Source organism: Salvelinus sp. IW2-2015, linkage group LG18 (genome assembly GCF_002910315.2).
Source record: "Salvelinus sp. IW2-2015 linkage group LG18, ASM291031v2, whole genome shotgun sequence".
Classification (NCBI taxonomy): domain Eukaryota; kingdom Metazoa; phylum Chordata; class Actinopteri; order Salmoniformes; family Salmonidae; genus Salvelinus; species Salvelinus sp. IW2-2015.
Window position 1 is genome coordinate 7252718 of NC_036858.1, and position 24281 is coordinate 7276998.

Consider the following 24281-nt stretch of genomic DNA (forward strand, 5'->3'; position numbering starts at 1 on the left):
ATATCAGTTCAAATCTGGGATCCATTTAACTAGTATGTTTTAACTGCATATGTGTGAATTGATAGTTGCACTAGCAGGCAGCGAAAGGCTGAGATCACTCTGTAAGAGCTCTGTTCTGTTCGACCTTAAATAGATGTGATCAGTGGATATCAGTGGATATTGGCCAAAGTACTTCACCTAACTAACCCCAGGTCACACCTTAACTGGCTTACCACAGTCAAGGTTTTACTCGGATGACCTGATCTCTGCTCATGAACACCGCCAGGGGGATATATAGACTGGTTGGCTGACAACGTCACRAAAACGATGCGTCCACTTCAAAGGGGGCAGAAGGCCGTGTGTTGTTATGGTTCTGGATGGCCAGATAGCTAGCAACGACAAGAAACTGCCAGGTGGTGAATCGTAAGTTCCTAGTTTCAGCTCGTTTTGAACTTGTTCTTGATACCATGTCTTGTTTTGAGATGTCTATGCTACTACGGCAAAATATTTGCCAGCTAGCTAACCAACAACTGTAAAAATGTATTTGAGAGACAACAAGTGCTCATTGTGCAATTTTATTTATGTTTAAYATAAACATTGGAGACAAAATATAGTTTACATTTTATCAACGATCTAAGCCAACCCAGTCTGTTTYGCCCCTTAGTTGAGCACACGTTGGTTTTGTTGCTGAACAACCAACCTTAGATAACAGTGAGGTGTATTTAAAACGTGTTCAACTCTGACTCCCTCTAGTGGCATTTTGTAAACGATGCATAATATTGTATACTACCCTCATAAAGAATAATAACATTTCGGTTTCAAAACTATAAATCTTACAAACAAATGATTAATATTGTTAGAAAAGGTAAGAACTGAGGGTATCTGATAAATGTATCAGAAACATTACAGAACCCTGAAATGTACAGGGTTTCTTTCACTTTTTTCATCATACAGGAATAATGTTTCATATTACAGGAATAATGTTCCATATGACAAAAATGACATTCATATGAAGAGAAAGCAGAAGCCTCTGCCTACCCAGTTATGTGAATATATCCCCTGCCTGATTCCCAGTTTGTCCACGAGACAGGAGTAAGAGAGTACACGATGTCTCTTGTCCATGTGAAACCCGTTACATCTGGTTTTGGTAGTGAGTCACAAAATGGCTAAACAGATTTTCAAGACTGACACCTTAAAATGATCCTAGCAATCAGAGCTTTCAAGTTATCAAGTAAAAAAATAAAAAATAAGACACAGACAGGTGAAGAAACGTTAAACTTATTTTCCCATTTACCATTCCTATTGAAAACGAGTGAGAGATCGATGGCGCATGTGGAGGATGCATACAAGGTAATGCGTATGGAGAAGAAAATGCATTGCTTTACAAAGACCGTCAGAGTGTACCCTTTCCCTGCATACTAAATGTTTGCACTTYTGGTGACTTGACCTACATTGCATACTCTATGAACTTGACCATAGCGCATGCTTTATGYCCTTCATGGGAGGTGGTCTGGGGTGAGATTCTCATGGTATTGCCTGCAGTAAGATTTGAGTTTGATTTCCAATTAAAAAGAAAAAGGGATTTTCTTGTCTGGATCCTCTCATGTGTAAAAAAATAAATAAATGCAGCTTTCACAAGCCCCATGTTATGGAATAGGTACAAACCTTATATCGGCGGAAAGAGGGGATTGAGCTGCAGCCACTACAAGAAACGGTAAGTCTCTAGTRTAAACACACCGGGAGCTACTCAATATTCAAAATGACGTCAGTTTGTGACGCACGGGTGCGTCAATTGACGATCAGGTTATTAAAGCAGGACGGTGGTTAAGTCCTGCTTCTTCATCAGGCCTCCCTATGTGACCATAGTACCTCAACCATACACCTTTTCTMTGTTTGTAGACTGTCTGTCTTTCTGTGCCAGAACTGAAACCACATCCGCATTCAGGGAAAACCACACAGTTCACAGARCCCCTCACCATACAGTCCCCCTCACCTTCAAACCAACTGAGCTTGTGTAATAGTTCTCTCCTCATCGTCAAGGGTTCACACTGTAGAACCCCCACGCCCCCAGTCCAACCAACTCWTTCGCCTCTTCTGGTGTTCAACAGAATCTTGGAAAAGAGAAAAGGTCATTGCCTTGATCTGAATATATATATTTCATACATTAATGTCACTAGACTTTAAACTAACTATTATTTACCTAAATAGCAAGAGATTTCCATCGTTTAGCATTTTCTTCACCTCACATGAGTTGACCTCAGCAGTGCCTCCTGGCTGTTGTAACATGACACAGTTGGTTCTTRTCTGCGGGGCGACTCATCCAACTCCTCTGACTCATAGAACGCAGAGATGCTGAAAAGAATAATTTCATAAATATTCAGGTCACATTTTTGCAGTCTTTAAACTGAATCTGACATTATGAGGTATCTTGTGATATGTCTTGCAGTGCTGGTACTGCCCATCCACCCACCATCCAGGTAGGTTCTGTAATCCGTCAGGTCAGGCCCGGGGCTCTGCTACAGGGCAGGGAGGGCCAGGCGTCTCCCTCTGTCCTACTCTTTCATCTGGACAGATCTTCCCCTGCCCTGCTCCTCGAAGATCTCCTGTCTGTCTTTCAGGAAGTATATTCCTGAACTCCCATTGGTGCTCACGTACTGTGGTGTGACATCACTCAGGTGCCAAACAACGTTTCAATGGGAGGCARAATTCCTTGGAAGATATYAAAATGGAAAGGGAAGGAATGAAAAATACATGCAGTTTGATGTTAGCCTCTGCATAAAAAGACAACTTCTTTAGGTGTGAAAGATGAAAATGTGTCTTATAAAAGCTAACATTTAAATGAATTAAAGCTATTACTTTGTGAAAGGAAAAACTGTAAATTGGATTATGTTGTCTGCCCTGTCCGGATAGCAGGTTAGCGTTTTTCATCATGGWTCTTGTTCTGGAGGCACAGCCACAAAGTCATAAAATCAGATTTTAAACCTAACCCTAACCTTAACCACACTGTTAACCCTAATGCCTAACCCTAACCTTAAATTAAGACTAGAAAGCTAGTCTTCATTTTTATGAATAAAACCAATTTCTACTTTGCAGCTGGCCTATCTAAGAGAAAATCGCTCAGTTCTGCCTCCAGGACAAGACTCATGGCAATAAACATCAACCTGCATCCGGATGTGTAGATGTGTTTACCTGGAGCAGGACGGCACAGAGACAACCGAACTTCAGGAGGAGAGCCTCTCAGCAGCGTGACCACCCTCTACATGCCAGAGAGACAACCGTCACCCACTGTCACATCCACCATTATGGAATGATGGGTTAATTATGGAATGATGGGTTAATTATGGAATGATGGGTTAATTGTGGAATGATAAATGGCCATAATAATGTATAGTCAGCCTTATAAGCCTATAAGATAATGAGTGGTGATACAGAAATATTGAACGGATCAATCACACTGAGTGAAACAAAAACCCTATCTCTCACACTACATTTCCACAATATCTCTGTCTTCCAATGCTCCCACCCACCCCCATATACAGCATGCCAACTCACAGCTGTAGCTACGGTTGAACAATCGTATTACGTCACACCAGTCTGCGTCTATATTTACCTGGTAGGACAATCCCTTCAGCGGTTCTCCATTGACTGCCAGGATGACGTCTCCCTCCTGGATCCGCCCACTCTCCTCCGCTGGCTGGCCAGGGAAAAGCGTCTTGATCCGGACAAGACCACTGCCCGAGTCTCCTTTCAAGGGGTCGAGCTCAGGGACCAGGAAGCTGAAGCCCAAGCTATTCAGCCTCTTATTCAAGGTCACCTCCAAAGTGTTCCCTGTAGGGTGGAGGGGTTAGGGGATTGAAGTGTGTCAGAGTTCACCTTGGAGGCTTGGACTGTGGATCCAGACTGGGTAGCTGTCAAAGGTAACACTCTCTCTCACAAAAGCCGAATAGACCTACTGTATTCACTCACACTATACCGATAAGATGGTTTAGTTGCCTGTCAGTGGGTGTGCTTGCTTGTTTTTACACCATCTGCTGGTCATTTTTGTCAGTTTGTTTAAGCAGATTTCTCCTGTTCGTCTGGCTGATTTCTAATCCCTCCTTCAGTCATGGACAATGCTTCTGAGCTCAGTCCCTCGAWGCACCAGTGTTCCCCTTACACTAAAGTTCCCTTGTCGATGATATACTATCCCTTACCGTCAGACACGAAGCTGTAGTCCTTGGGCTTGACCAAGAAGGGGGTGATGACGGCAGGGCAGCTGTTGTTCCTCTTCTGGGTGATGTCCCGGTGGGAACTCTGAGGGGAGAGGCTGCAACCTGTGTCTGGGCTCAGAGACACCCAGGGCAGGCTGTTCATGTTCTCCCTCTCCAGGACCAGGGTCACCACCTAGGACAGGAAACAGTTACATAAAGACAAACAACAGTTAATGCTTCTCATTAGTCTGTACCTTTCAGAAACTAGTTTTAAACTACTCTCTTAGAAAAAAAGGCTTCCAAAAGGGTTCTCCAGCTGTCCCTATAGGAGAACCATTTTTGATTCCTGGTAAAACCCWTTTAGGTTCCAGGTAGAACCATCTGTGGAAATAGTTCTAGATGGAACCCAAAATGGTTCTTCAAAGGGTTCTCCTATGGGATCAGCCAAATAACCTTTTTAGGTTCTAGATAGCACCTTTTGTTCTAAGAGTGTACTGTATATACACAGGTATATTCACATTGCACAAGATAAACAGCACATAATCAGAACACATGTTAAAATKTCAGTGTTTGTTTGCACTCAGTTCTGTACACAGTTCGGTTAAAGGCAAACGCAGAAGCAAAACGATGATGGTGTTGCCTTGCCCTGGTGTTGCAGCTGAGATATTGATGTTCCTTTACCTTTCCTGTTYTCGCCAGACATTCCACAGCCTGCTGATATGTGAACCCTTGAAACCTGATTCCATCAACTTTCAGCAGTCTGTCACCTGTTAGATGCGCACACACACACACACACACACACACACACACACACACACACACACACACACACACACACACACAATCATCTCACTCATCTAAATTAAATTTGTGCAGCAATAATCCAGTATAATGTTCTTCTAAATGTCACTATTATTCCAGGTGCTTTACTGTAACAGAGTAGCGCTTGTTCAGCATTATACTGTACCTGACTGAATGCGGCCATCTTGCTCAGCAGCCCCTCCACAGACTAGGCTTTTGATGTAGATACCTCCATGACGCAGGCCTGTGTTCACACCACCCTGGCAAATCAGAAACACAAGGTTATTATCCAACAACATGAYAGTCTCGGTTGAAATGTAAGTGTATCAATATACTGTACACCATCAATAACATTTGCATGTCTGACTAAATGCTGAAGCGGCTTAATATGACAATGTACCATAAAGTTTTTCCCCCCATTTTTTTTCCTTCATACTAATATAATAAGTCCCTACTCTCTGGGCTCTACTTTAACAAACCGAACGCCACGGTAAATCTTAGCTCTGGCAGTAGGGCTACAGTTCCAGGGGTGTGTAGGAAATATTTGTGCCATTTTCACTGCGGGAATTATGAKMGCAATAGCTGGCGGTSCCGCAAAAGGACAGGGTTTTGATGAATAAATAAATTAGAGGTGTGACGAGGGYTTGGCCAATCMCTGGCCAATCGAMGTGTTTCATGGGTTAATACTGCATGCCGTTGTCTCATGTTCTGTAGGTTATTGACGGTCTTTGAGTTGTCATCAACAGTAATTCGGCTGGGGGCACGGAATATTCTCTTCCTGGTTCATTGTGGATCGATACAGTTKATTAAATAGCATAGGCCACAGTAATGAGTAATAGCAACAGTAATAATAAATGCAATGTTTGCTCAATATGTTCGGAGTGTTGACAGTCAACATTGTTGCAATTGGCTTTAACGAGTATAGGCCTTTACGCAGCGCRCTTTTCCCTGAAATAAAACATACTAGGCTACCGTAAATTGTATTGCACGTGTTGAGCACGTTCTCAATAAGCAAGACACCGTTGATAGGGCCTTAAATGACTGATTCATTTAAATAAGTTTGGAGCAGCCAGTCTTTGGTAACCAGACAAGAGGYGCTCTTTGAAAATGGAGTTTGAAATAAAGTTTGCACGGCAGGTTGGCTTATGTGAATGGTGAATATTGCAAAAGCCTCACAAGTAGACCACTTAGAAACCTTTTATGGATAGGGTACTATGCTAAATCATTGCCAGGATAAGGAAGACCGCAGACACATTGCTGTTGAACCAGATTTTGTTAGAGTAGGGTAAGTGAAGCTTAAAGGGCTTTTATAAAAATGAAATGRAAAACAAGCAATTGTTACAGGAAAATAACTTWAATGTTTCTAAATACGAGTTTGACCSGATCATCTCATGTCTAGTTCCATGATGGGCATATACAGTAGGCTACAGGGAGGGTTATTTAAGCAAAAAAAGAGCAGGTTAAAATAACGTACAAACTAASCCTAACCCCACATAGTGACAAATAAAAAACATTTTAATAACGCTTTGGTGATTTAAGAATGACTGTATGTGGTCTCACGAGWCAAACCCTTTATAATCGTCTTTACTACTTGGCAAATGCATTAGGCAGGACAAAAGAAAGCGGTCTTCATTGAGAGGAGGGGAGGTTATGACTGGTTTTTAAATCAGATGAAACTAAATGGGAGGTTTACGGGCACAAAAAGCACATCTATCTTATTCCATTTGCATTTTGGCAGTGGGCGTCACGGCTGGATAAGCTGCATTTMCGCTGTTCAAATCCATGCCAAAACCAACCGCGTTACCGGTAAGATCAGCTTTGGTTGGTCTCAAATATCCCCACCAGCGCTGCCTGAAATTGGCACTTTGGGGCACGTTTTTAAGGACACASCCCGCCCACCTCTGTGCAAGCGAGCTCATATAAGACATGTAAATGACCGATCCTTGCGCTAGGGTTTGAAAACAGAAGAGCGCCCGTTTTAATAGGGCGTGCGTTTGACAATTGCGCTGGCTTGACGCCAGCCGAAAATAGAGCCCTCAGGCTGCTAGGTGAGAGGGATGTATCAAGAATAAAAGGAATATAGTATGTTTATTTGGTTATAGGATCTTACACTCTATCGCTCTGTCTCTCACACATAGGGGGTAAACAAATAGAATGTCTGCCAACAGACACACCAGGAGTGTGGTGTGGGATGCTCTCATCCCTGATCCACCTTCACATCATCCGAATCCCAGTCAGGCCTAATGAGAATTAACAAGCATTTTAATGACGTCTCGGAAGGCTGTTACTCCTCCCTTTCTCTCTGCCTCCTGTGTCTCTCTCTACATGGAACCCAAAAGGGTACTACCTGCATCCAAAAAGGGTTTTTCAAAGGGTTCTCCTATGGGGCCAGCCGAAGAACCCTTTAAGGTTCTAGATAGCAACAGACACACCAGGCGTGTGGTGTGGTATGCTCTCATCCCTGATCCCCCTTCGCATCAACCCAAATCCCAGCCAGGCCTAAAAAGAATTAACAGGCCTCTTAATGACGTCTCGGTAGGCTGTTACTGCTCCCTTTCTCTCTGCCTCTCTCGATCTTTCGCTCCCTTGCTCTCTCTCCTTCCCTCCCTCCTTCTCACCCGCTCGCTCTCTCTCTCGTAGCCTACTGTACTGTCCAGTAAGCAGGCAGGCTCCAAGCTGCAGGCTCTAGTGGGTCCAGCTCCAGCTCCTCCCTCTCCAAGGTGATTAACCCCAGGGGTCTAAAGGATTACTACCCAGAGACACAGAAGCAGCTGACTTCCTGACTAGACTAATTTGTCTATCCCAGACTTAAATATAGTAGGTCCATCTCCCTAGAGTACCACTGACCAGTAAAATAAACCCCTTCCGTACAATGGTGTGAGATCACCGATCTCCGATCAGATGTTGAGGWAAAAATGGGAGCTTGTCTGACCCTCTCTTAGGGTATTGGGTGGGAAATGTTCTCTCTGGCCGGAGTGTGAGGTTATATCATGTGTATAACAGTCATTTCTAGAGCTGTCCTAGGGAGTTAGACGTGAAATAGTTAACTTACAGCGATACTGATCCCTAAACCTACTCCAGCTTTCTTCTTCAGCTCCACAGAGATCTCATCACCCCTGAAGCAGTTTGTGGAAGGAGACCTTGAGTGGCAGTCCTGGATAATGGATAGGGAATAAGAGTTCATGATGAGATTAAGATGGATGATACAATTCACAACAAAGGCACGATTCTATTGTATTTGTTTCTATTTGTTTATTTAATTGACATTATGTAGAGTTGATTGCTCATGTTCGTTGTCTTGTTTGTGTACAAAATGAATACAATTGTTCCCCAATCTTAGCACATGTGGAGTATTGTCCTTAACATGGAGGAGATGATGGTCAGTAGCCATTGGTTACCTGAGCGTTGAGGATGCGTACATCAGGGAKTTGCAGTCTACTGCCAGTCTTTGGGGTCAACATGACAGACACGATCTCATCCAGGTCGTCCTCCCCAGAGCGCATGTTAGTCCTCGAAGTGGTCTGGGACTCGTAGTTCTTCAATAGCGGAGATCTCACGTTGTTGGGTGTCGAGGAAACTGTAAAGAAACATCAACAAAAACACACCAAAAAATCCACATTGTAATAAAAGTTGAAATGTGGAATTATCAACTAATAGCGAARGCCTGGCAATGTATGTAGTGATGATCCAGAGAGGACAAAAACGTAAATTCCCATTTGGAGCTCTAACTAAAACATCTAGCTGWAAAGCCAGTCTACTAAAAATATATAGTTTATCACTGAATGTAARTGAGCCTGAACAGAGCAGAGATATACAGTACCTGTCAAAAGTTTGGACACACCAACTCATTCCAGGGTTTTTCTTTATTTTTACTATTTTCTACTTTGTAGAATAGTAGTGAAGACATCACAACTATGAAATAACACATATGGAATCATGTAGTAACCAAAAAAAGTGTAAACAAATCAAAATACTTGATATATTTCAGAATCTTCAAAGTAGCCACCCCTTGCCTTGATGACAGCTTTGCACACTCTTGGCATTCTCTGGTACTGACTGGTACTGTATATACACACTTCCAGTACCTTTGGGCTGGGTCACGATGAGTGTGACCTCCTGTGGGCTGTTCTGCATGACCTCTGCAGCCTCACTGAAGGTCATGCCCTCCAGACTGGTGTGGTTCAGAGAGATCAGACGGCCACCTGAGGGAGAACATCACCACAACATTTCATATAAATAATCATGTTGTTGGTATCCACCTAGTCCTGGTCCAGAATCAACAGATACCCTGAGCCCCTATCCAATTCCTTCAGATTTGTAAAGACCATAGAAATAGGGGATACGAAAATAGACTGGGAGTTGCATCTAAACTCAGCAAAAAAAGAAATGTCCCTTTTTCAGGACCCTGTCTTTCAAAAATAATTCGTAAAAATCCAAATAACTTCACAGATCTTCATTGTAAAGGGTTTAAACACTGTTTCCCATSCTTGTTCAATGAACCGTAAACAATTAATGAACATGCACCTGTGGCAATTAAGGTCACAGTTATGAAAACTTAGGACACTAAAGAGGCCTTTCTACTGACTCTGAAAAACACCAAAAGAAAGATGCTCAGGGTCCCTCCTCATCTGCGTGAACGTGSCTTAGGCATGCTGCAAGGAGGCATGAGGACTGCAGATGTGGCCAGAGCAATAAATTGCAATGTCCGTACTGTAAGACGCCTAAGACAGGGAGACAGGATGGATAGCTGATCATCCTCGCAGTGGCAGACCACGTGTAACAACACCTGCACAGGATCGGTACATCCGAACATCACACCTGTGGGACAGGTACAGGATGGCAACAACAACTGCCCGAGTTACACCAGGAACGCACAATCCCTCCATCAGTGCTCAGACTGTCTGCAATAGGCTGAGAGAGGCTGGACTGAGTGCTTGTAGGCCTGTTGTAAGGCAGGTTCTCACCAGACATCACCGGCAACAACGTCACCTATGGGCACAAACCCATCGTCGCTGGACCAGACAGGACTGGCAAAAAGTGCTCTTCACTGACAAGTCGCGGTCTTGTCTCACCAGGGGTGACGGTCAGATTCGCGTTTATCGTCAAAGGAATGAGAATTACACCGAGGCCTGTACTCTGGAGCGGGATCGATTTGGAGGTGGAGGGTCTGTCATGGTCTGGGGCGGTGTATCACAGCATCATCGGACTGAGCTTGCTGTCATTGCTGGCAATCTCAACAYTGTGCGTTACAGGGAATACATCCTCATCCCTCATGTGGTACCATTCCTGCATGCTCATCCTGACATGACCCTCCAGCATGACAATGCCACCAGTCATACTGCTCGTTCTGGGCGTGATTTCCTGCAAGACAGGAATGTCAGTGTTCTGCCATGGCCAGYGAAGAGCCCGGAACTCAATCCCATTGAGCACGTCTGGGACCTGYTGGATCGGAGGGTGAGGGCTAGGGCCATYCCCCCCAGAAATGTCCGGGAACTTGCAGTTACCTTGGTGGAAGAGTGGGGTAATATCTCACAGCAAGAACTGGCAAATCTGGTGCAGTCCATGAGGACTGCAGTACTTAATGCAGCTGGTGGCCACACCAGATACTGATTRTWACTTTTGATTTTGACCCCCCCTTTGTTCAGGGACACATTATTCMATTTCTGTTGGTCACATGTCTATGGAACTTGTTCAGGTTATGTCTCAGTTGTTGAATCTTGTTATGTTCATACAAATATTTACACATGTTAAGTTTGCTGAAAATTTACTTAGTTGACAGTGAGAGGACGTTTCTTTTTTTGCTGAGTTTACTTTCAGTAAAAACGGTTCCAAAGTGGTTATTTGGCTTTCCCCATAGGAGAACCCTTTTTGGTTCCAAGTTACCCCTTTTTGGTTTCAGGTAGAACCCTTTTGGGTTCCATGTAGAACCCTCTGTAGAAATGGTTCTACCTGGAACCAAAAAGGGTTCTACCTGCCACCAAAAAGGGTTCTTCAAAGGGTTCTCCTATGGGGACAGCCGAAGAACCCTTTAAGGTTCTAGATAGCACCATTTTTTCTAAGAGTGTAGATAGGGCACTAGTCATGACTAATTAACCGGCAGTGTCAAGAGAAAAAGCTCACATGAGAACTTAAAAATAAACCTGGCATGCAAGGCTATTGTTCACCAATGTGCCCAGGCGTCATAATCCGGTGTGAGCTTTGTGAAGAGAAGCCCAGAAATAAAACCTAGTCACCTACCTGCTCTGATGCGGCCATCTTTATCCGCTGGTCCTCCCCGCACGATGGATGCTATGAAGATACCCAGGTCGTACTTCCCCACCGTGTCTTCTCCAACTATCACAACACCTGAATAGATAAAAGTACTTTTCCATTTTAGTTCTATTCTACAACATATCCTTTAATGGATATATGACTAAATGTTGTAAGCGATGAACTTACCGACGCCGAGCTTCGGGTCTTTCTTTAAGCACACACAAATGACTTCTCTCTTTGGTATGACTCTCTTCGTTTGGGCAAAAACATCTGTTGACAGAAATACCGCAGCTACCTTTTAACGCATTACTGTACATTAACCCCAGCACCTCATAAGAAACCCGTATGCCATCTCTGGATGATATTGACAGGCTACTACAACGGTTGCGAGGATGTCTTCCGCACGGTGCTCGGCTTTGGAGCGCTTCCAGAATGTGAACACTTGATCCTGTACCTGATTACCCAGTGTTAAGAGGTTAATTTTCTTAGGAGCTGATCATCTATCCATACCTCTGCCTGCTGAGGACATGGGGTTGACCTCTGACCCACACTTCCCAGACCCACGAGACAGGGCTGGAGACAGTTTCCCAGGCAATGGTCTCCTTCTGCTGARAATTATACAGGGAGAAATTACTTACAACATGCAGGGAAATAGAAATACTWACAATATGCAAGAAATGAAATGCAAAGGAATGTACAGTAGTGTATACAGAAAGAGAATACAGGGAAGGATACTTTACCCACTGGRCACAAACTGGTTGAATCAACGTTGTTTCCACGTCGTTTCAACAAAATAATTCAATGTGATGACGTTAAATCAACGTGGGAAACCAAGTGAATTTGCATAAAGTCATCAACATAAGGGGATTTCGTAATTTTTTCACCCAACTTTTAACCTAAATCCAATGATATGGTGACATTTGTTGATTTGCCGTTGAATTCACATTAGTTGACAAGTCAACTAAATGTAATTCAAAAATAGATGTTGAACTGGTGCCTGTGCCCAGTGGGTATGCTCTCCATCACTCYTACCCCTGCTCGTGGAGGACACGGTGCTGTTTGATCCGCGCCTCGATCTTGGCGGCGATGTCATCACACAGTTTGGTCATGGAGCCGTCCTGCGGTGTGGTCAGACCGCTGTCTGTCAGTACGGTCTCAGAGTTCCTGTTCATCCGGCTGTTCATCTGGCTGTTCTGTGCCCGACACACTGCCGCATATTGCACTATGTTGTCCTCTGGAAAGAAAAAAGGGCTCTTTCGTTCAAATCAAGGTTGGTCAAAGGTGGCTATAATGAAATCAAGATAGATGTAGATCCAATAACTGTGCTATAATTCAATGATCCAGAAGTTTCTCTTTTTGGCCTATCAATAAGCCCACGTGGTACATTAGCGAGATATATAGCTTATTAGCTATATACTGTATATGGCTGAAGGGTCTGGCAAAAAAGATTCACCAAGAACAGGACAGCAACTGTATAGAATCAGAACAAGCTGTCACTGAGACACTATTTACAGGAATGTAGAAGAGGTTATGGTTTGGGCCAGGAGTTTTCTTGACCATGYGACTTTAACAGTTATGATGTCATTATAAAATGTTCCGACCTGAGGCCAGACTGTGTCCGAGCTGGCGAGAGTTCATCTCATTGTGAAACTTGTGCTGGGCAGAGCAGAGGTTGCACAGGTATGTGGCCGTCTTGGATCTCTCGGTGACAAAGGTGTGCTTTCTCGCGCTCCCTCTGCTCTCGATGACAAATTTCCGACACTGTGGTGGGACAGAGAGCGAGGAGGGGTTAACTTCTTATGGCTGGGGGAAGTATTGAGTAGCTTGGATGAATAAGGTGCCCAGAGTAAACTGCCTGCTACTCAGGCCCAGAAGCTAAGATATGCATATTATTAGTAGATTTGGATAGAAAACACTCTGAAGTTTCTAAAACTGTTTGAACGATGTCTGTGAATATAACAGAACTCATATGGCAGGCAAATACCTGAGAAAAAAATCYAACCAGGAAGTGGGAAATCTGAGGTTTGTAGGTTTGCCTATCCAATATACAGTGTCTATGGGGTCATATTGCACTTCCTACGGCTTCCACTAGATGTCAACAGTCTTTAGAACCTTGTTTGATGCTTCTACTGTGAAGGATGAGGGAATGAGAGCTGATTGAGTCAGGGGTCTGGCAGAGTGCCACGAGCGCACTCAGGCGCGCCCCCGTGAGAGTTAGTTGCGTTCCATTGCATTTCTACGGACAAAGGAATTTTCCGGTTGAAACATTATTGAAGATTTATGTTAAAAACATCCTAAAGRTTGATTCTATACATCGTTTGACATGTTTCTACGAACTGTAATGGAATTTTTTGACTTTTCGTCTGGCCTGCGCGTCATGAATTTGGATTTTTGAACTAAACGCGCGAACAAAAAGTAGGTATTTGGACATAAATTATGGACTTTATCGAACAAAACAAACATTTATTGTGGAACTGGGATTCCTGGGAGTGCATTCTGATGAAGATCAAAGGTAAGTGAATATTTATAATGCTATTTCTGATACCTGTATGGCTTGTTTTTGTGTCTGAGCGCCGTACTCAGATTATTGCATGGTGTGCTTTTTCCGTAAAGTTTTTTTGAAATCTGACACAGCGGTTGCATTAAGGAGAAGTTTATCTAAATTTCCATGTAAAACACTTGCATCTTTTTATCAATGTTTATTATGAGTATTTCTGTAAATTGATGTGGCTCTCTGCAAAATCACCRGATGTTTTGGAGGCAAAACATTACTGAACATAACGCGCCAATGTAAACTAAGATTTTTGGATATAAATATGAACTTTATCGAACAAAACATACATGTATTGTGTAACATGAAGTCCTATGAGTGTCATCTGATGAAGATCATCAAAGGTTAGTGATTAATTTTATCTCTATTTCTGCTTTTTGTGACTCCTCTCTCTGGCTGGAAAAATGGTTGTGTTTTTCTGTGACTAGGTACTGACCTAACATAATCAGATGGTGTGCTTTCGTCGTAAAGCCTTTTTRAAATCGGACACTGTGGTGGGATTAACAACAAGTTTACCTTTAAAATTGTGTAAAATACTTGTATGTTTGAGGAATTTTAATTATGAGATTTCTGTTGTTTGAATTTGGCGCCCTGCACTTTCACTGGCTGTTGTCAAGTCGATCCCGTTAACGGGATCTCAGCCGTAAGAAGTTTTAAGGCATTTACAGACATAACAAGCTAACAAAACAACAGCTACAAAATTCACTGACTAAACAAACACTTTAAAGTCAACTATATTCACTTTCAATATTCCTCAGTTTCCTTTATTAAAATGAATCTCCAGTGATAAAAAAAGAAAATACTTTTACTGCTGAAAACTAATATCCCAAGTATAAATAGAGTAAATACATACACTAAAAGGGTAAAAATAAATACATTTTGAGCATAATAGTGCATTTTAAACACAGCTGCAAACTTCAAGGAGTAGGGCAATCAAKGAGTTGGTCTGATGGAAATCCGTTATGTCATCGGCCTCCCTCCTTGCTTGAAGAACAATAGAGAAGCAATAGAGAASAAAAGGGTAAAGGCAAGGGGGGTTCGATCCCGGGCTGTGTCGCAGCCGGCCACGACCGGGAGACCCATGAAGCGGCCAACAACTGGCCCAGCTTCGCCCGGGTTAGGGGAGGGGTTTCTTTGTTTCTTTGCTGGGATGTCCTTGTCCCATCGCGCTCTAGCAACTCCYATGGCAAGCCGGGCGCATGCACGCTGACACGGTCGCCAGTTGTACGGTGTTTCCTCCGACACATTGGTGCGGCTGGCTTTCGGGTTAAGCGAGCAGTGTGTCAAGAACCAGYGTGGCTTGGCAGGGTCGTGTTTCGGAGAACGCATGGCTCTCGACCTTCGCTTCTCCCAAGTCCGTACTGGAGTTGCAGCAACKGGACAAGACTGTAAATCACGAAATTGGGGAGAAAAAGGGGGTAAAAGAATATATTATAATAAAAGAGGGGGAAAAAAGAAAGGAAAGGCTCCCCCACTTGTGCCATGTCATGAGGATACCAGGACCACCTACTGAGATGTGCCTTTTGTTAAGTAAATCAGGATTAACACCTGATTTACKTTTTTGAGGTGAAAAGGAGATTGGAGTGCCACTTTAAAATGTTAAAAAACGGAGTTTTGCATTATCTAAAAAGGCATAATACTCACAGAGGAGGAGATACTGTTTGTTTCCCACCAGTGGAATGTCTGACTCGTGGAGCGAGAGCTATCTTTAACCTCATACACTATGACTCCTCTGGCACACACTCCTAGGATCAGCTCTCCGATGACTGGCTTCTTCTCGTGCCCCACGCGGTAGAACAGAACACCGTACTCAGGAAGCTGCTGGGTGGCCTGGGAAGGAAGTTAGACGTTAGAACTGGGTCGTCACTAGCTTCCACAGCCACAAAGTCATAAACCACGCCTATTTCTACAATTTCTCTTTATTACATTTTATTTTAACCCTAACCCTAACTACACTGCTAAACTTATGCCYAACMCTAACCTTAAATTAAGACCAAGAAGCAAATTTWGTTTTCATGAATTTTTATGATACTTTGACTTTGTGGCTGTGGAATGTAGTGGAAACCGGGAACTGCCGATGTGCAAGTTTACCACACGGGCTAAGAATACAAGCCAAACGTTTATGTAATATACGATATTACCATATGTTCACCATTAATCCACTGTGCAGGTGCCACAGCCTTTTGGTGTAATGATTCAAATATCAGTCCACTGAGTATGGAACTAATAACATGAATATAACGATATAAAACGTAGAACTCTATGAAGCGTTTTCTTTGGTTCATGTTACCTTGAGGAACTCAAGCTCGGACTCGTCGGTACTCATCGTGGAGTTGTTGGCATGTAACCGTAGCAACTCCTCCTTTAGGTAAGGCAAGGCTCTTTTTTCCATGACGCTCTTGGCAACGTACTGGTCTGGTCGATAGTAGTTCCTCCCATAAACCTTTTGGAAATATCAGATAAAAGTTAGTCATCACTCAACTATAACATTTCCAGAGCTAATATTACGAAATACTAACAAGGTAATTGATATTTAAGTATGCAGATCAATCCGCCTAGACCTTGACCAATCATGTGACAATTGTGTGATACAGCATATCAAAGATACTTCATGACCATATAACTCAAATAAAAAAGTAGCAAACACCTCAGGCATGCAGTCTCCATACTCTGCTTGGAGAGCCAAGGCACCCAGATATAGGCCTGTCTCTTCATGGCAGGACAACCTGTCCTCCAGTATATCTTTCCTCAGCTGTAAGTAGTACTGGTGACGAGTCAGTTTGTGCCTGCCAAAAAAACACAATATGCTTACATAGAGAAATCGGTGGACCATCTACAATGTTGCCTGACCTCTATGGATTCTATAGGTCGTCCTTCAATACAACACAGTGTGAGCATAGGAGGATGTGTCGTACTGTACTTACAAAAGTAGAGCAATGTCGTGGACAAAGAATTTGACCCTGAAGAAAAGGACAAACGTGGACGTAGGCACTTTCTTCCAACTATCGGGGGCAACCTTGGATATCTTTGTGTCATTGTCCAGGAAGAAAAACTCATTATCTAAAAACCGAGACAAGATGAAAAAGAGTGACATGTTTAACACATCAACCATGTAAAGACTTTTTCAGAACTGTAGTTAAACAACAACAAATCAGCAGGTAGCAGACAAGAGCCATTCAAAACAAAAACACTAGTGAACCTGGTCAATTACCATCAATGTAAGCAAGGCCGAAGTAGAAGTGTTCAACCAGGTTGGAGTGGGCAACAATCATATCAAAGACATCYCCTCCTCCTGACTTGACGTCACACTTAACCAGGATGCTCTGTCCGTTTGGCATGACCACAYTCAGCTCCCTCATAGTGGAGGGAGACTTCCCTTTCTTTGACTGGATTGACAGACAGAAAGATAGTGATTAATAGATAGACAGGCTGGTGATAGTTGGGATGATGTAAAAAAGCATTTGATGATGGAGTTCTTGATGATGAAAAGTCATAATTACAACAATGGATCCGGGCAGCTCCAAGACAACCAGTGGCTCATCTAACATTCGAAAAAACTCTGGACCCACATCCTGCACRTAAAAAAAGAGGGAGACGTTAAGAACTACACTACGTGACAAAAAGTATGTGGACACCTGCTCGTCGAACGTCTCATTCCAAAATCATGGGCATTAATATGGAGTTGGTCCCCCCATTGCTGCTATAACAGCCTCCACTCTTCTGGGAAGGCTTTCCACTAGATGTTGGAACATTGCTGTGGGGACTTGCTTCCATTCAGCCACAAAAGCATTAGTGAGGTCGGGCACTGATGTTGGRCGATTAGGCCTGGCTCGCATACGGTGTTCGATGGGGTTGAGGTCAGGGCTCCGTGCAGGCCAGTCAAGTTCTTCCACACCAATCTCGACAAACYATTTCTGTATGGACCTTGCTTTGTGCACAGGGGCATTGTCATCCTGAAACAGGAAACGACTTTCCCCAAACTGTTGCCACAAWGTTGGAAGAACAGAATTGTCTATAATGTCATTGTATGCTGTAGCGTTAAGATTTCCCTTCACTGGAACTAAGGGGCCTATCCCGAACCATAAAAAACAGCCCCAGACCATTATTACTCCTCCACCAAACTTCACAGATGGCTCTATGCATTGGGGCAGGTAGCGGTCCTGGCATCCGCCAAACCCAGATTCGTCCGTCGGACTGCCAGATGGTGAAGTGTCATTCATCACGCCAGAGAACGCGTTTCCACTGCTCCAGAGTACAATGGTGAYGAGCTTTACACCACTCCAGCCGATGCTTGGTATGGCGCATGGTGAYCTTAGGCTTGTGTGCAGCTGCTCGGCCATGGAAACCCATTTCATGAAGCTCCCGACKAACAGTTCTTGTGCTGACGTTGCTTCCAGAGGCAGTTTGGACCTCGGTAGTGAGTGTTGCAACCAAGGACAGATGATTTTTACGCGCTGCACGCTTCAGTATTCGGCAGTCCCATTCTGTGAGCTTGTGTGGTTTACCACTTTGCAGCTGAGGTGTTGTTGCTCCTAGACGTTTCCACTTCACAATAACAGCACTTACARATGACCGAGGCAGCTCTAGCAGGGCAGATATTTGACGAACTGACTTGTTGAAAAGGTGGCATCCTATGATGGTGCCACGTTGAAAGTCACTGAGCTCTTCAGTAAGGCCATTCTACTGCCAATGTTTGTCTATGGAGATTGCATGGCGGTGTACTCGATTTTATACACCTGTCAGCAACAGGTGTGGCTGAAATAGCCGAATCCACAATTTATTTTATATATACTATATCTTCTGGTATTTCAACCCAAAATGTCACATGACTCTCTATGATATCATACCTTGGCTGTCTTTTCATTAAGACTGACAGTGGACTCGTTCAGATACACATATGGTATAGGTCTGATGCTGCCACGGCGAAAGCCATCCAGGTAAGGGCTACAGGGGTTACGGAATTGATAGCTGCAGTAACTCTCTCTGTGACGTAACCCCTGGGCAATTCTGTAAGGAAAAAAGAATACATGGATTCTTTAATTTATTGTCCACAGACTGTTGGGTGAACTATCCCTTTAAAAAACTACATTTGTAAAGCTGATACTTTGTGTATTACGGTCAAAATGAGCCTTTGTTGTTTGAAAGGCGCCGGCTAGGTTCTTACCCTCTGCTGAGCTCGGCTTGGAATGTTGAGTTGCTTCTGTTTCTCAGCGCCCAGGTAGAGTTATGGTACGAGGCACTTCCTGAGAAACTGTGAATCCTCTCTCTGACCATCTGACTCCGGTCAGTAAGTTGAGGACCATTCTCAGCCATAGACACATGATTGACCTAGAAAACCCAATACAATTGCAGCTACTGAATTAGAAAAGTTGCACTGACCTATCGTTAAAAATAACCGCATGTCACAAACCCAGCTTCAGATCGCAGCCGAGATAGACGTTCAGCCAGCAAAGAGTCCGTAGTGTCACAATATGGATGCCAACATATTTCTAGGAACTTTGACCTTATGTCATCGTGCTGGATGGCACATGGAGTGTAGGGTGACCCCTGGCATGCTTTAGTGTACATCACTAAGAAATCAGCGGGGTGCTGTGGTATTACMCTAAACGAAAACGAAGACATACAGAGCTAAAAGATCGAGTTAATGACTTCATGTCTCCCCCACCGCTTCAACGGATGCTTTATTTAACTAGGCAAGTCAGTTAAGAACAMATTCTTATTTACAATGACGGCCTACACCRGCCAAACCCGGACGACGCTGGGCCAATTGTGCGCCGCCCTATGTGTAGCCTATACCAAACTGGGCAAGACCGATCTCAATTTCAGCTTATCGATAACAAAYGGACAAAATGAAGAGATAATGACTCACGTATGACTGCCAAATGTATACCTGTAGACCAGGGTATTGCATACACAACAGCCAGATAGGTACAGTGATACCTATACTGACTACAGGTGCATTTCATACACCAAAGGAAATGTGGGTGAACTCACAGAGTCCCTAAACACATCTTCTACTAGCTGTTTGATGAGCTTCTCTGGTGGGGGCAGTTGAGCAGTCTTGATGTGATGGTCACAGGTCTCCAGCACAGTCACGAGATCTGCTCGTCTCTGGACCGTGTCCTCACACATGCTCAGCAACAGGTTKTTCAGTTTGCCACTCAGCTGAATGGGCTGGTTTTGAGGTAGTTGATAATCAACGGACCAGTAGAGGGTCATTCCTAGGGAATATACAACCATCTGGAAAAAAATAAAATAAATTGTAAAATCCTTCCAGAGGAATTCATGTAAAACCAAAAGTCAAGAACCAAAACAGTGGTGAGATGTCATGCCAATAACCATAGGAGTTTTCCAGACAGCACAGACAGATCTGGAACTACGCTAGTAGTGATTACTGTATTTTAAAAAATTTGTAAAACAATTTTTAACCGACTTTGAGATTCTACTTGTAATGAAAAGCGCTATATAAAATACATCTATTATTATTATGATTACTCTAAGAGCAGGATTTATTGATGACCTTTTCTGAGGCTGTCCTGTTGGAGGCAGCGTGTCCATCCTGTACCTCTGGAGCAGTGAAGGAGCCCAGGTCCCCTGACCGGGCACAGCTTTTAAAAGCAAGGTTCCCACTGGCTGACAGTAACATAGAGCCGGGGCTCAGTASACTGCACATGTTACCAGGACCTGACAACAAGACAAAATACATACTATTAGGAATAACTCACTCACTCACTATAGGAATAACTCACTCCAAAAAGGTACGTTTGTCAGACGTTAGAAGTAGAGCACGATATGATATGGTGGTGCCTATCTTTCCCATTCATTTCGGGTTTGAGGCCTMTTTCTTCTAATGCATAAAGAAGCATGTAACAACAGAAGTCATGGGATATTARACCACTTTTGAGGTCTGCAAACATCGGACAAATGTTTGATGGGCCATGAACAATCCCTTTAAGACCTAAAGATCCTTTTAGCACCTGCCAGTGGGTATTATCATGGGTCAGGAATGAGATATAAATRTGCCCAGGTACCTTTGTGGGAGATGTCCGTTAAGGCCTCGGCGGTGCCCAAAAGCAGACGCCATACCTCATCCTCCTCCAGAGGTGACCCCCGGGCCTCCAGCACCTCTGCCAGGGTCACGAACGTGCCCATCCTGGGGGACACAGCCATGGGTAGATACAGTCATATATTATCTAAGGGAGGGAATATTTGTTGTTATTTAAGTTCAAACGCTGTACTAGCAAACKTTATTCCTAGTTACATGTACATACATACATGCATCTACCTCAATTACCTCGTACCACTTCACATCGACTAGGTACTGATACCCTGTGTATAGAACCAAGTTATCGTTACTCATTGTGTATTTATTATTACTTGTTTTACATTTCTGTTATTTCTCCATTTTATTTTTCTCTGCATCGTTGAGAAGGGCCTGTAAGTAAGCATTTCACTGTTAGTCCACACCTGCTGTTCACGAAGCATGTGACTAATTCAATCTGATGTTATTTGATGAGCAATATATGTTTCATCATAGTCTCTGTGAAAAAATAAGCGAAGCTGATATTTGGATTACAATGAAACTGTTGAATGTAAGAAACTTAATMATTTCCAGAATAATTTCTGAGTTTTAAAAAGGGTCCACACAACCGTACTGTCTTATCGCATAAATCATTATCTCAAAGTGATCCTTTTCGCTGAGAATATAGAGATATTAGGATAACAAAGGTACATTTGGCCCATTAAACAACTATCTACAGATAAATATCTAGAGTACAATGAGTAAGGCCAATGCTTGGTCTAATGGAAGGCAATACAGACGGCCCCTCCCCCCATCTGTTTCTTTCCCCCTCTTCCTCACACACGCACACCAGGCTTTCACACATTCAAACTGAGCTTTCAGTTGGCAAATACCGGTAATTGGCTTTCACAGAGCCTGAAGGATTTGCTCTAATGTCTCTGCTCTCCCTGTGCCTTTGATTTTTTTCTCTCCCTCTCGTCACCAAGGTGACGGCGAAGCGTTGAGATGAGAAGTGACAGTGCTGAGGTTCTCTGACATATTAAATTAGTTTACCTCGTGTACAATTTCACTAAACAGCGATGGCATTTTAGAATTAGGGTCGTTCCACAAGAAATTGGGACAAATAAAAACAACATTACTGAATGTAATCCATGAAAAAGTATTTTGGAGCAAGGAGATTGGAACAACCCATTAGGTATTTTGGTTTTGTGTGCATATAAAACCTTATTTTAGAGGTATGCTGGTTCACTTTTCTTTAAATTAAACCTCAAAGTTGTGGAGTTATACACTRACTGAGTGATAAATGGAACAACAAGGTGGTATCCCATTTCACTYTAAAATCATACGTTGATTACTGAAAATATAAACTAAATCAAATGATAACACAGAACTATAATAAAATKAACGTCAGCGATTTAATTGATTGTGTAGCATCTCTGGTTCCTGCAGGTGGAAACGTCTCCAAAAATATATACTCTAGGGAGTTAATTATGCTGGGTTCGTCATTACAGTTAAAGAATTTATCGTGTAGCCTTGTTGGTGTTTTGAATCGGGGATAACAGTGGGTAGATGGGTATTCATACTGTAGCTAAACTCAAATTAAATAAGTAATCTTCATACCAATACTCAGAGTGAGCTGAGGCTCTGTACCAGCATTTGATCAAGGATTGATCTGGGCCAACAAAGGCTGTCCGGGAACACCAGGTTTAGTGGGAGATCTAATTGCTACAAAGCCATTATATCTGCTCTACAGGAACACAGTAGTTCCTATTGTTTTTCAACCTGGGTGCAGTTGAACAGKACAGCATTTACAAGCCGAGACTAAGCATTTTCCATCTTGGGTCATGATGACATTACTTTCAAAGTAGTTCTATAAGATAGCGTTTCTCATAAACAACGGCAAACTGAGGATTCCTTTTATCCCAAAATAAGTAGGTAGGCAATCACTCAACTGTAACACACACAAGGTTGTGTTTTCTGACAGAAGAGAGTAAGCACTACTGCTGCAATAACAGGCATCAGTAAAATGGCAATACTGTWTCTTAGATTAGAAGGCTGAAGGCAGGTACAAAGGTCATCAACAAAGTGAGACTTATTGATATTTAGGTAGTGGGTACCCCCATTACCTAAATATCACGTTCCCAATTGGTTTACTCTGAAAATAAACAATTATCATACATCATGCTACCCAGCCCCAGGTCAGACAGGGTAGGTCTATTTTTGCACCAGGACAGTTTGTACAAAAATATATAWATAATTTAAATATAAAGGCATGATAACTGGCTATATTCATGCTGTCGTTGCATTTAAAACATATTTACTTACTCTTATCCTAGCAAAATATCAAAATCACTTGCCCAATAATTAAATTGATGTGCTAAAACTATCGCTGACGATAAACTCTTTAGGTTATTGTCTAGAAACTGTCGATGGAATATGTTGTAATTAAACTGTAAATACCTAATGGCAAGATCGGGCCACAATTACCTCCCGATGACATACCGGCATTCATTCACTTACTCATTGGTCGTGTTCCCGCAACTTTTAGACATTCATAGAATAYCACATTTGTGTTGAATAGATGTAGGTCTATATTTTTGGGCAATTCTATCCAATTAAACCCATAACTTTACCTAATTTCATTCAATATATGAAGAAGTCCCTCTTCAGAAAACCTCCAGCTCGAATGTAATCTTCTCAAGCRTCACACCGCATTCCACCTGTGGCTGTACTCTTCATTCGCTACTTTTTCTAGCCAAKCAGGCGACTTTTCATCTATCCATAATTCCATCACAAGATAGCGTGGAAATAAGTCATTTTCTCCATTGAATATAATGTTCTGTACACAAACGTAGCGATGTATCGATACTGGGTTTTCGGTCAATTTGGACTATTTTTAGACTCCAGGTATAAGAACTCAATTGGATTACGCAGGAGCGGTTTGACAAGCAGCAAGGTAGTGGTCAACCAATCGGTGTGGGCAAGAACATTTAGCTAATCTTTCAATAGTAAAGTGATACASGTATTGTTCTGCTCAATTCTACTAATCCAACCCATGTTAATAATATATATATATATATTTTTTTTTTTACTTCGACTATAATGTGTGATTGTTGTTTGGCTAAAGTCACCAACACTCTCTTTTTCTCTTGCTATCTGTTTTATTTTCTTACGCTCTCTCTCCCTCTCTCTCTCTCTCTCTCACACACACACACACCATTTCCATTCAAAATCCTAACGCTAAACCTAACACCTAACTCCTGACAATAACCCTAATTGTAACCCTAAAAGAATGACGCTGAAGGGAATAATACTTCAATTAGTTGGGGCGAAGGACATACTACTCATCCCGGGAGGCGTTATAGAGGCCAGTGTGTGGGATACCAGATGAGACTGGGTAGGCGAGTGGATAAACCGCATTTCCCTTCCGTTCTATTGGCGAAYGTTCAATCCACTGGAGAATAAACTGGACAAGCTCCGTTCGAGA

The 24281-nt window shown here is 42.9% G+C and overlaps 1 protein-coding gene across 1 annotated transcript; it reads right to left on the bottom strand.

Annotated features, from left to right (window-relative positions):
• Nucleotides 1-582: 582 nt before the first annotated feature.
• Nucleotides 583-23739, bottom strand: LOC111977539 (FERM and PDZ domain-containing protein 2-like). The gene is made up of 28 exons (XM_024006993.1): nt 23428-23739; nt 20805-20966; nt 20294-20457; nt 19768-20013; nt 18938-19101; nt 18621-18780; nt 17274-17345; nt 16985-17159; nt 16698-16833; nt 16421-16559; nt 16064-16216; nt 15418-15603; nt 12824-12983; nt 12255-12456; nt 11733-11830; nt 11409-11492; nt 11208-11315; nt 9056-9172; nt 8369-8547; nt 8023-8124; nt 5137-5230; nt 4851-4936; nt 4173-4362; nt 3590-3807; nt 3169-3235; nt 2450-2688; nt 2180-2331; nt 583-2090 (listed from the first exon to the last, which is right to left on the bottom strand). Exons 2-26 carry the CDS (start codon nt 20941-20943, stop codon nt 2651-2653), a joined length of 3477 nt encoding a protein of 1158 aa, XP_023862761.1. The 5' UTR covers nt 20944-20966; nt 23428-23739; the 3' UTR covers nt 583-2090; nt 2180-2331; nt 2450-2650.
• Between the last annotated feature and the right edge of the window lie 542 nt (nt 23740-24281).